At 48.9% G+C, this 13,169-nt stretch overlaps 2 protein-coding genes across 3 annotated transcripts in view; one reads left to right on the top strand and one right to left on the bottom strand.

Moving 5' to 3' along the window:
* LOC142584515 (uncharacterized) overlaps window positions 1-4,639 on the bottom strand; it is a 93,826-nt gene extending 89,187 nt beyond the window's left edge. Inside the window, exon 1 of the mRNA XM_075694629.1 lies at window positions 4,429-4,639. Within this exon, the coding sequence (XP_075550744.1) occupies window positions 4,429-4,617 (189 nt within the window). The 5' untranslated portion in view covers window positions 4,618-4,639. The remainder of the gene's footprint in view (window positions 1-4,428) is intronic.
* Window positions 1-13,169, top strand: part of LOC142585426 (uncharacterized) — a 199,863-nt gene that overhangs the window by 126,724 nt on the left and 59,970 nt on the right. Inside the window, exon 1 of one of the 2 annotated variants that reach the window (XM_075696186.1) lies at window positions 11,885-12,954. The exons of the other annotated variant lie outside the window; for it this stretch is intronic. Coding sequence (XP_075552301.1) covers window positions 12,949-12,954 — 6 coding nt within the window. The 5' untranslated portion in view covers window positions 11,885-12,948. Of the gene's footprint in view, window positions 1-11,884; window positions 12,955-13,169 lie in introns of those variants that run through there. 2 annotated transcript variants of the gene reach the window in all.

The raw sequence follows: 13,169 nt of genomic DNA, 5'->3' as shown, positions 1-13,169 counted from the left end.
ACAGCATGATAAAAATTACGTCACACAAGTAAAAATTACGTCACACACGATAAAAATCACGTCACACTGTTCACAATAAACATTAAAAAAATTATGGGGTTTTACGTGGCACAACCACATTCTGATAATGAGGCACGCCGTAGTGGAGGACTTCAGAAACTTGGACCCCCTGGGGTTCTTTAACGTGCACCTAAATCTAAGTACACGAGTGTTTTCGCATTTCGCCACCATCGAAATACACCCGCTGTGACCGGGATTCGATACCGTGACAGCAGCTCAGCAGCCCAATTAACACCATAGCCACTGAGCAACAACGGCAGATGTTCACAATAAACATGCTCAGCTTCAATTTTTGTACGCCTTGTAACGTACAGTCATATCATGAGAAGCCAACAAACTTCTCATGATATGACTAATATTGTTGGCTCATATTGTTGCTTATGTCTCATATTGTTGGCTTCTCATGATATGACTAATAAAATCGGGCCCCTCGGTTGACCCCATTTCTTCTCGTTTGTAACGTACAGTGTGCGTCAAGGAATGCATTTTCACGTCACAACGATGTAATTCGGATATGCCGAACCAGGCCGGAACGATTAAAATGGGATACCAGTTATCACAAGTCGTATCGCAAATTCTGACGGGACGTTAGTTTTGTGCAATGAAGTGGTAACATTAAAATGGTTATAACCTTTTTAATTTTGACACAGTTTTATTGCAACGATACGAAATTAACATACTTGTCGAACAGCTTCTGCGTATGCTCACTTTAACTCTGGCGTCAAATAGCCACACATTTTTTCGTTACACTGCAAATATTTCGCATCAGAACGATAGAAGCAGCGTGCACGCACAAGTATAATTTGTAGACGTTTACATCTAAATAATCTGGGAACAGCGTGTGGTCTTTCTAGCGCTCCGGCTGCGCGCATTCACTAAATATATCTATCTATCTATCTATCTATCTATCTATCTATCTATCTATCTATCTATCTATCTATCTATCTATCTATCTATCTATCTATCTATCTATCTATCTATCTATCTATCTATCTATCTTATCTCTCTCTCCGCCTCGGGTAGCCAACCCTATGTTTTAATGCGAGGCATTCTTTGCCAACTTTAAGCACTGCGAGTCTAGCTTTTTACGCCGTCGTGATGCCTTTATGCCATCGTGGTTCTTTCTTTAAATGGATATACACTGCATATATGCATGAAAGGACATGCGTGATATATATGAAATGAATGGCATGAATGACTTGAAACAACAATGACATGCACGCATGACATGGCATCAATGCCATGACATGAGTGACATGTCATTACATGAATGGCATGTAGGATACAACATGCATGCATTACATCACATGATGTCGTCGTCTTGCTGAGGCCATCACACAGAGCCTCGCGTAACACACACACAACTGCTTAATATACATAAATATAATTCGCCCATGTGGTAACTCTTTCAAGCATGGCGAGCGGCCGGCAACATGTTTCGCATAATACCGATTCCCACAGTAAGCGGAACGTGCGTAATTTTTTTCCTGGTTACCACACCTCCATTTTCATTGTCCTTTCTGTCTCCTTTTCTCTCTCTCGCTCTCTCCGGACACCTGCTCCAGTTCGTTTTACTCAACTAGTGACGTTGTTTCCTATTTCGTATCCTTATCCTTTTCCTACAGCGTGAAAAGGAAAAACCGTCATTGCTGTAAACACCTTTCTCTAGCGCAGTAAAAGGGATAAGGAGAGAGAGAGAGAGAAAGAAGAGTGGTATCATGTTACCGGAGAGACATGCTAGCTGAACGGAAACTCTGTACTACCACAAGCACGCGCGCTCACGAAAGTGAACCTGCAGCATGTTCGCACGGGTATCACGTTTCTTGAATGCCAAGGAAACTCTGAAGCCTAGAAGCGCACTCTGAAACCCACCTATATAAAAAAAACAAAAGCTCATTACGCAGCTCGTTCGTTGCCTATGTAATTCGTACATATTTCTTTCTTGTCCCTCTCCCCCTCTTTGCGCTGTTCCCAATGAGGAACGGGACGCTTTAAGCTAACGACTTACAAATCGCTCGTCGGAAGTCCTTACTCATTCTCATACGTCTTGGCCGCGCGCGAATTATTTTTTTGCCCGCTCCTTCATTTTGGGCCGGACGCAGGGGATTGCTCAGCTATAGAAGAAATGGGGGGGCGGTTTTGGGGGGGGGGGCGGAGTCAGGTGAAGGACATGTGGGGGGAGAAATGCTTCAATACTATTAAGCAAAAAAAAATAATGAGAGAGAGAGAGAGAGAGAAACAGAGAGAGAGGATAGAGGTAAAGGGCGCAAACGCGCAGCGCAGAAGCTGCGCAGTCAAGCAAGCAAGCCAAAGCAGTTGTGCCGTCTAAACAACTCAGCCCGTCACGTAATTAATCACAATTAGAGACATAATTATACGCGCCGGTATACACATGGGTACAAGCACGAAAAAAATGAACGAAAGAAAGCAAAAAAGAAAAAAGAAAACGAAGGACTGCCTCGCCGCAACACCAGCTCCTGCAGGGGAGGTCAGATGCGAACGCTGTAGCGCTGCGAATTCGCGGTGGCTTCCCCGCAATGCGACACACCAGTCCCTGACAAGATCACTTAGCCGGTCCGCGGGGTTGATGGTAGCAGTGGTAGTGGTGGTCGAGGAGGAAGCTCTGGGGGGGGGGGGGGGGGGCTGAGGGGAGTCGAGATAACGGCAACGAACGGGGAATGAAAAAAGATATGTTCCTGGCTCGGGGTTGGACAGCGCGAAACTGTCATGGGGCCACTTTCCCCTCTCATCTCTCGATGCAGCGCCTAGACCGCGTGCGTTGCTACGGCATATTTTCCTTTCGTGCGCGCGAAGCATTATGCGGCAACTCGGGGATTGCGCCCCCCCCCCCCCCAATCCCGTCTCTAGCGCCTCAACACCCTTGCTATCTTCCATTCCTTGCATTCCCCGTCTCCACCGCGAACCTGTCTCCTCCAATTTCAAAAAAAAAAAAAAAAAAAAGAAGAACGCCTACCTGTGGCTACGCTTACGACGTCCGCCTTTCTGTAATTGGTCCCAACGCGCCGAGCAATTTTGAACCGGCCCGGAGATGCGCAACGGTTGCGTGGCAGGTCTCGGAATGTGATAACGACACGATCCTGTGCGCGCGCGCGCAAGCTTTTGTTTCACCAGGCGCGGGTAACATGCATATACGCTATGGGGTGCTCACCCATGTTATGATGTTTTGTGATCTTGATCTTCTTTTTTTCGCTGTTGGAGCGCCTTTATCAGTAGAAGACTGCGGTTGAGCGAGCTGGTGCGTTCATGGATGTGACACTATCGCGCGCATGCGCGTCAAGTACGCGCGGTTAGCTGTAAGAGAGGCGCTCTAGCGAGTAGAGCGGCCGGCTCGCATCGCTCAAGGGATTAAAGGTGTGAAAAAGAGAGTGCGCTCGTTTCCGCCGCGGTTCTCATTGCTGAGAACATCGTGCCCACTGACCGTGATGGGAATACCGCTTTTCTTTTCTTTGTGGTCCCCGCTTCGGTGAGCTTATCTGTCACGATAATGGCGGCAAATTGCGGCTCTTGATGGCGCAAATCGTTCGTGTGCTGCGTCGCGTGCTCCCCGCTGCCGTTTCTCGCTCGCTTCAACAATGCCGCGAAAAAAGCTGTTTCCGAGGTGGCGATGACAACGTAATTTAGGGCCGAGCGCGCTGGCGAGGCTTCGCTTACGCTCGTTGCTTGTCTTAATTGGTTTCGCCTTATCGAGGATAGAGAGCTTGCCAGGATACGGCAATTTGTCGTGAACTTGTCTCGGGTGGCCCTGAAGAGCGCACAGGTCGGCAAACTCACTCACGAGTCGACTGGCTCAGACCGATCTCTGTAGTCTGAGGCAGCCCGGCTGAGTAGAACTCTGTTGAGTCTGAGTTTCAGTGAGCCCAGCTGCGGATAATATTATAGCGAGCCCGAGTCCGTGTGAACCCCAAGCAAAAAAAAAAAAAAAAAAGAAACGTTACTTTGTGGGCGAGTCTGAGTGAGTGGCGCTTATTTGGCCAGCCTATGCTGAAAAGCGGGACGGCAGGTGCAGAGGGCTGACGTTACTTCAACTAGTTGCCTTAAAGGACAGTCGCAGTGGCAACGATCCATCTTGTGGAATGCATTTAACCCGCGATGCGTTTACACCGGCGTCAATTCCACGGGGAAACAAAAAGGAATTTTATCTCCAGGCGCTCGATCGCAGTGACATCCACGTCAGGAACACGGCGAATTGGGGGAGTCAGTCTGGATTCACTTTCAGAAAGGCGTGAAGGAACAGACACGACAGAAGAACACAGAATACCGGCGCTTCCACGTCGCTGTAGCCATGCACGCAACGTTATTCTATTCAACCGCGCAAGCTTTCTTCATTAGTGCGGATAAGACACTCACCGCTGGCTGAAACGGGATGGACGGTGTTGGAAGGGGCGATTTCGACACAGCACGCAATCCTCGATCCGGTCGAGACGAGCACGCCAGATTGGCCGTACACTCCGCCGCGAAGAAAATGTTTCCGGCATCGAAGAACTGCCGGGCAGCGCACAATCGATGAACCGTCGGCGTGGCCATGTTGAAACGCATATAGGCTGCTCCAGATCGCTCCGCTGCTGGTCAGCAATATAGGCGACATGCCGTCGTTGCGGCTGTCGTCCGTACTGGATGCGCAGGTGCTTGTCATCCAAGCTCTTGTGAGCGTCTTTGCGCGGCAGCAGAGGAAACACTCGCACAGCCAGCGATGTTTCTGCTTATAGCAGCGACATACTAACTGCGTCATCCACGTGGTTTGTACAGCGCGCTAAAGTACTAGACATCCTACCCGCTTGGCCAGCAGTCTCGTTGCAAGCAAGGCTGTTCGGGGTTCGTCATCCACCGAGTGAATTAACCCCTAAAAGCACAAACACTATTACACTTTAAGAAAAATTGGAACAACCTGTTCATATTTATTCCTCGCCATGGTGAGTACATTGGTACTAAAAAAAAAAGAAAGAAAGAATGAATTCTTAGTTGACTCAGACATAGCGTTGTAGTATCTTATTATTGGTGTTCCATTTTATGAACTATCCACAACTGAAACTTCACTCCAGCATACTAAAAGCGCTACTATGGGCTTTGCGTTAAGTTTCACTTAGCCAATCATCATTTCGAGGTATCCAACTAAGCCTAACGAAATATGACACCCAGTGCTATATCTTTGAAGGCGCTTTATTTCAACTGTACACCGGTGCAAGCTATCCCAGGGCTAATGCATCTCGGTAAAGCGGACTTGTAAATAGAAATAAGTGGAAGTATACGTTGCAGCTGCACGCACATCGACTGCCACGCAACCCTGTGACAGCTTCAAAACTCCTAAGCACGCAGCTTCACGAATAAATCCGATTGACGATGGAAGATGGAATTTATAGATAGAGTGTTTCACTCTGCGGGAATTAAGAACAAAGATGCAGAGCGGTTCTCAATGTGTCCAAAGCCACTTGACCAGAAACAGCAGCTGTCAGTGGCTTTCGCAGCGTGCTGCACATAATGCAATAGTCATTTCCGATTATCGGGAAAGAGATGAAGAGAGGCCATTGTAAGATTGAGAGCTTGCAAGCCTGTGTAACGTCCACAGGCTCAGTTACTGTTCCAGCCGTGTTCACAACTTCGCAAATGGTATAGCGGCTAAGAAACTTTCGAGAGAGAATAAAAAATAAAGCAACAACAACCGTACGTGCGTGGTCACTGTTTCTACATGTATGCTGTCATAATTTATTGATGTATGACGCCGGGAGCAAATGTCTTGACACCACAGGAAGTCAATCCAGCTGCCTCACCGGTGAGAAGAAAGAGACAAAAGAAAGGGGAAAGTCGGGGAGGTTAACCAGACGGGTAGATCTGGGTTGCCACCCATCGCTGGGGAGAGAGGCGAGGGGGAGGTAAAGTGATAGCAAAGTAGAGATAAAGAAAGAAAGGAGCATAGACATACAAAATATACATATATGTAGTGTTGCTCATTAGCAGTCTCATTAGCAGTGGGCGCCGCAAGAAGCAACTGCAGAAGTGTACCGTAAATATATACGCTGTGAGCCAGTACACTGTCACGCAGTTGAGCTTACTCTTCGTTCTGAAGATGCATCTCTGCCATTTTTTTAGCGAGTTGAGTTAGCTATTATATAGGAAACATATATGTTGTATATGGTACAAACCTTCCAACTTCGTCAGCGTCTCGGTCTGATTCCCGTCAGTGCAAGTACTGAAGCCTATATAGTGTTACAATCATTGTGTATACATACCTGCGTTATACTGGGCGCGCACATATCGGTGAGAACGCAGCGCCGCCCTGGCGCCAGGGGCGCGTAGGCCGGCTGCTGTAATCGTCTTGACCCAGCAAACAGATTACGTGCGTCGTATGCACGCGAACGACCCGAATGCTCGCGTAGGTACGTATACGTTCGAAATACGCCAATCGGTTATACCACCGACGTCACAATGGCTTCAAATGAGGCCGCATAACCCGCGAGTATATGGCCTCAAATTCACCGAAAACGCTACGCGAAAAGCCAAAGCCACCGTGTTCTTCCTTTGTGCGACTCAAGAATGAACGCACGCGTATAGTTGCTTGATCTTGCGTACCGTGCGCACACAAATGCTGGCCGTTCCTCCACCCCGCTCCTCCCCCCTCCTCCACAACACACATCCACACATACCTTTCCTCTCCTTTTTTCTTTCAACCTTTTGTTTCTGTTTTTTGTTCTTTTTTGATATATGGTATGGAAGTTCCATTCAACGGCTACTCTTATGCTGCGAAAAATTCCAACACCTACGGTAAACACGTCCCTTTCTTTCTTTCTTTCTTTCTTTCTTTCTTTCTTTCTTTCTTTCTTTCTTTCTTTCTTTCTTTCTTTCTTTCTTTCTTTCTTTCTTTCTTTTTTTTTCTGACCGCAACGACTCTATAGCTACTCCGCTCCATTTCACAGCGGCAAATTCAGTTTCGCGGCGCTGCCCGCAAATACAATCTACTGCGATCACGACTGCAAAGAAACCGCCGCTGCAGAGTTTGAAGCGAGCTTTTGAATAGAGCGCTGTGGTAGTTTCACAAGGGATTCAGCTCGCCTGCCTCGGACAAAACGTGCGCGCCCTGTCGCGCCGCTCCTGAAAAAATTTCGCGTTACAAAGACAGCAAGTAGAGAAAGAGAGAGAGAGAGAGATAAACAAACTCTTAAAACGCCTCATTTCTTACACGCCGCCTTTGTACACACACAAACACGCCCCAACGCCTAACGTTCACCTCGTGTCTCCAATTTTTTATGATGTAAGGCGAGACCATGAAAAGAATGTGGGCCTCGGGGTCGTTCGCTTAACCGCAACAATAAAGTCGGCAACCGCAGTCGATGGAGGGTGACGAACAGGAAAGTTTTCATACAGAAATGCCCGTTTATTTTCTTCTCGTATATTCGGGAAATTGTGGTACTACGTGCACGCGCCGCGTTTGTATTGACATACGCCAAGAACGCAGGGCGCGTAAATTGCATCTGTGGTCTAGTTTTTCAGCACGGCGCCGAGCATGGGATGAACTCCGCAGAGCAAAGAAGCGTGACATAACTTTTTTTTTATATATATAGACCAATTTCAAAGAACATTACATAAGGAACGAGATACAGAGAAGGATAAACTTCGTTTGTTTTGAAACTAAATTAAGTTATCGTGGGCTATAACGTCGCCAAACCGCATAGTATACGCTATGAGGGAAGTCGTAGTAAAAACTGTAGGTCGATATTGATGATATCATTTTGCACATATTGTACCTCTCGTGCATTTTTGTTTTTTTGTTTTTTTTTATGCAGCCACTGTCCTTAATGATATCATTTCCAGTTCCCTATCGATGGTGTACATGCTCTTCGGATATGAAATAAATAAATAATGTTGATGTAGAAGGCAAATAACCCCAGGTGGCCAAATTTAACCCGGAATCCTCCACTGCGGGGATGATTCGGGATGGTGGTGGTGGTGGTGAAAACTTTATTTTTGTCCGGCAAGTTAATAGGGTGGGCTTCACCCTGCCTAGGCGTCTGCCACGTGCCCTTAATTGGGCTCTGGCATCGTCGGCCCGCTGGATTGCCCGCAGTTGATTTTCTGGGGCTCAGGGGAGCAGCACAGCACACCAACGCGCGTGGAGGCTTTCGGATGTCATAATCTTCAAGTATACATGAATCAGTCAACCTACATACTATAAAAAAAAAAAAAACGGGCCTTCTGCTTTACAAAAATATAGCACGCGACCTTATCCTATAACGCGGAAAATCAGCCTTCATTTTTGGCACTCTTGAGCGCTACGCCTATGAAAAAGAAAATAGATATTTTAATCAGCCTTGTTTACTATACCGAACGCGCTCTAAGGCGGACGTTCTCGCTCAAGGAACTGGGCCGCGCGGCAATTTAAATGGCGATGCGAACTTCTTTTGTGTTCTGTAACATCGCGACATTAGCTTCAGGCTGTAAAATAAAAAGAAAAGAAATTAAAAATTACCCAAAGTACAAGGAGATAACCACCTGCGGTTACCACCACGGGAACGGCGGTTGTAATCCCGCCAAATTACAACGGATACACTTACACAGGCCACCTTCCTCACGTGGTCTATGTCTTCCGGCGGAGAGCCGAGGGAAAAACACCAAACGACGTGGTTACGTCCACGTATTCATCATCATCAGTCTAATTAGGTCGGCCGCGAGCCAGCGGCCTCTCCCTGAGAGCTTCAATTACCCCTGTCCCACACGGCAGCCGCTCCCACTTTACGTGATGCGCCCAGTTGACACAAATTTCCCCCTAACCTCATCTGTCCATGTAATTCTCCACCACCCCTCGACTGTAGCGTTTGCCCTCCTTTCGCAACCCATTCTGTTACTCTAGCTGACCACCGATTATAGCGCGTTGGACGCATTACGTGACACGCCCCACTGCGATCCTTTCTCTCGATCCCTCACGAGTAATATCGCGCACCCGCGTTTCCTGTGTAATCCATACTGCCGCCTTTCTGACTCTCAGCGTTACGCTTGGCCCTTTCATTTTCGTAGCTCGTTGTGCGGTCCTTAGCGCCCCCCAAAGAAGAAGAAAAGAAAGAGGGAAAGACAGCAAGAGTGTAAAACCAGCCGGCTACCCTGTGCTGGGTAAAGGGCTGTGGGGGATTAAAAATATTAGGAATACTTCAGATATCAAACAAACTGAGAGAGAAAGTGGCAGTGCTGACAGTGACACAGTAGAACACGCTTGGATTCACGGACACTCGTCTCCAAAGCTTCGATCCACACCTGCAGCTCGAATTACGTGCGGGATTCCACGAGCCGAAGCTTACCTCCGGCGTGGTAACTCGGCGACGTATTTACAAACGCCTACTGATTCCGCGTTAGAATGGCCGACCTTGCACGCGGTAAACTGCGAGTGCGAGAAAACTCGGGCATTTCCTATGTGGCTGCCCGGCGGCCAGAGTGTGCGCAGAAAAGAACTCTCGACTGCGCTACATAGACTTGCACGATCGCCCCTTCTCAGAGAAGATTGGATTGGATTGGAACCAACTTTATTTATGCCTGCAGTTGGGCGCTCGCGGGCCCCGACGAGGGCCTACGTCATCCTCAAAGTCGCCGTTACTCGGCGACTCCGCCGAGTAACGACTTCTCAGAGAAGAGAAATCTTGCGACTCTAGTCCAGGCCGTTTTCAGCTCGGAATGCCTTATACACGCTATTCTACGCTTCCTGCGGACCTCGTGACAGATTCAAGTCTCAGAAACTTGAGCAAATGTACTGTCCATTATGTAAGCTTCCGCGCCACAGGAAAAGACTGACACTTTGTGAATAGCCTTATGTTCGCATCTGTGTTAGTTTATGCGCCTTCCCTGCGTTTTTCATCGTTGTATGTGTCACACTTCATCCAATACCTCGAGATTATGCCAGTTGGTCGTCCCTGTAAACGTCTCCAGGATTTTCGTTAAAGCCAGCATCTGTCTGTATAAAGGTTGGCAAGCTGCAGCTTGTGTGTGTTTCCCCACACACAGCATCCCAATTTTTATATTCGCGCACATTTCCTTCTCATAATCTGCAAGGTATACTGCTCTATAGGCCTCGATCACCACTCATTAGGTCTTGTTTTCCTTGGCCAGAATGTGCAGAATCATTTTGTGCATATTTAACTCCGAACCCACTGCTAGAATTTCCATTCAAGTGCGTGTTTATTTGCAGTGACCTATGTGCAGAGTCGAACAGCACAATGTCCTTATCAGGCTGATACAGGTTGTGTAGATATTCCATCTTAACCCTTGCAGCTATTCTTCTCAATCCAGCAGTTCAGTCAATAAGCGGCAACAGAGCAAACTACAGCGCTATACTAATCATTTGCCTGGTTAAGACGGTATCTGCAAAAGAAGACGCTAAAAGGTGCCATCGAGAATGCTCTCGAAGCTATGATGAATTAGGCGAAAGCGAAATGTGAACACTAGTTAGGTCTACTTAGTTCAGCTTTCTATTCGGCCATTCCTGACATTGTTATCCTAATGCCTTAAACTACGGTAGCGGCGTTGTTTTCAGCAATTAGTCGCTCCTTAATTGCGAGCCCCAGCTGTCACTTGTCAGAACATTGAAAACGCCATCCGTGATGATGACTCAAAAAAAGGTTAACCAATGACATAGTTTAGATTGGCGTTACCCGCATCATGAGAAGGGGATGGTCACTACTCCCGTCCAGTATCGGGACATAATATACAAGGCCAGCGCTGCCGAAGGAACACCGCGCAGAAGGAGGTAAGGTCAGCGATGCTTCGGCATCTGAGGTGCATATACGAGTGTACATGTTTAGACTGACAATGCTGGGTGCTACTCCTGGATTGTGCAAGCGGTTTAACTTATTCTGGCTAGGTTCTTTTCCGATTCTGCAAGTGTCAAGTTTTCCTAAGTCTTGCCGAGAGCTGAAACGCGGGAACATCCGTCGCCTGAGACCAACTAAACCCGTCTAGGCATCGCGCACTGTTCCAGTGCAAGAAAACGGATTGTGTATGTACCAGAAATGTCATCACTTGTCCAGGTGGCTAATCGAAAGGCTTCTTTTTCGCAGACGCTTCAGCGATAATGGAGCCGCGCGAATGCGCTAGTTCCCTTACAGGTGTTTCTTCACTCCGATTTCGCAAATATGACGACTCCAGCAAGCCCGAAACGCACGCGTTGGTAGTGACTAAATAGTGCGCTGGAACCTGTTGAGGTAGAAACTCTCTCGTTGCAGGATCGCCAGGAATCACCAGACCTCTCGCGTTTATAATATAGTAAGGCATCGCCAAGCCTTATTTCTCCGTCATGACGTCTTTAACATGACTAAACTTCCGTTCAAAGAAATGACAGCGAATGAAAACATGGACAACGAAACAGGAACCCCGGGATTCTCAATACGGCCGACGGACGATGCGCAGAGAGAGCCACAAAAGCCGGCAGCAGCAGCAGCAGCAGGAGCTCCTCGGCATCCCACCGTCTCCACCTCCTCCTCCCCCCTCCTTTCCCTCGCCCTTCGCCTATCAATAATAATAATCGCGGCCGAGAATGCTCCTGCAACCGGCGGCCAGCCGGCAATACGGGGGAGGCCACAACAGGTATACACAGGGGAATGGCGCGGCTGCCGCCGCCTTCGCCAACTGCTGCGGAAAAGGAGTCGAGGAGGATGGAGGGGAAGGGAGGGGGGGGGAAGCACCGAGCGAGTCCCCGCCGTCGCTGATGCTGCCCGGCCTGGAAATCAGGCAGCCAGAGGCAAAGCAAAGCATGCAGTCGAGAAACACGGCAGCAGCGGCGGCAAGCAGCAGCAGGCAGGCAGGCAGCCAGGTAGGCAGATAGGTAGGCTGACGTGGACCTCCTCTCTCACGTCACGTGACGTCACGTGGTGACGCTTCGCCCTCGCTTAACTCCGGTGAGAAGGGCGAGCCACCGCCGCCACGGCACGCAGGCAGGCAGGGTGACTTGGGGGTACGGGTCGACGTGAAAGCTGCTTGCACTGCCGCCGTCGCTGCCGCTGGCTCTGCTCGCTCGCCTGCCTCCTCGTGCCTCTCGAGCTGCCGTTCCACTCCGGGGCCAGCAGGCGCCTCTCTGCCTCCCCCCCCCCCCCGCGCGACGCCAGTCAACAGCGGACTCCGGCTATCCCTCCGCGCGGAGTCAAGAAGACGAAAAGACTGGGTGTCACGGGCGGAAGGAGAAGCGGAGTGGCGGAACGCCGCTTCCAACGTTGACCTGTCGCCGTCGTGTCAGCGGCGTGTCCGTCTGCGTCTCTTGAGTCTCATCCAGTCTCGGAGCTCAGAAGGTTCCTCTTGGACGCTCGAAGAGTTTGCACCGCTCGTCTTTCGCAAGTGGAGAAGAAAAGGAGCCTGACGACACATCGAAGACACCATTAAACAACTTTGGATTCCGTGGCCCTCATCATGGTCTTCGTCTCTGCAAGGTGCCTGTGATCAGTGGCACCGAGGTACCGAACGCGAGCGCGGAGGTAACCCGCATCAATTCACGTGTACCGAGAGAGACATCCGAGTCCAGCAGCAGGACCTGTCGGGTGCCGTGCGCAAACCAGGATTAAAGGAGGACTGCATCATTTATCCACTCGTCTGACAGCTGAACCACCAAGGCACCACAAGCCGAAGGAATTTGCTATTCCCGTTAAAGTGCCTGGTCTTGATCATGAAACAAAGTGTTTGCGTGCGTGTGCTTCATGCCGACTGCGTTTAAGGAGGAACCGGCTTCTTGATTGGATACGTGCTGTGATTCCGTTAGTTACTGCTCTGCACAACGTGTTGGTCTACCAGATTTTTTTTTTTATTTCTTGGGCGGATACGCAAGCATTCATCATTTGCTGACTTATTTGCTTCGTGCGATGGGCGTAGCACGTTGGAGTATTCAGCGGTCGCCGCGAAGCTATCGACATGCCGGTGAGTTTGCCATTGATAGTTTGATCTTTTCAAAGCTTCTTCGAAAGACGGTTATTCTTTCCGGGCAGATCAATAGGCGTTGAACTTGAGGAAAGTTTTTAAACATTGCAATGGGCAGAGAACCAAGTTCTCAGCATGAACACTGATGCCAGCGCTTCGACAAGTGTTGTTTCCCACAAGAGAATTGCGATAGCCGAAACGTTGGTAGTAGAACC

Source organism: Dermacentor variabilis, chromosome 6 (genome assembly GCF_050947875.1).
Source record: "Dermacentor variabilis isolate Ectoservices chromosome 6, ASM5094787v1, whole genome shotgun sequence".
NCBI lineage: Eukaryota > Metazoa > Arthropoda > Arachnida > Ixodida > Ixodidae > Dermacentor > Dermacentor variabilis.
The sequence above is the reverse complement of the archived record's forward strand: the minus strand, read 5'-3'. Positions and strand labels throughout refer to the sequence as shown.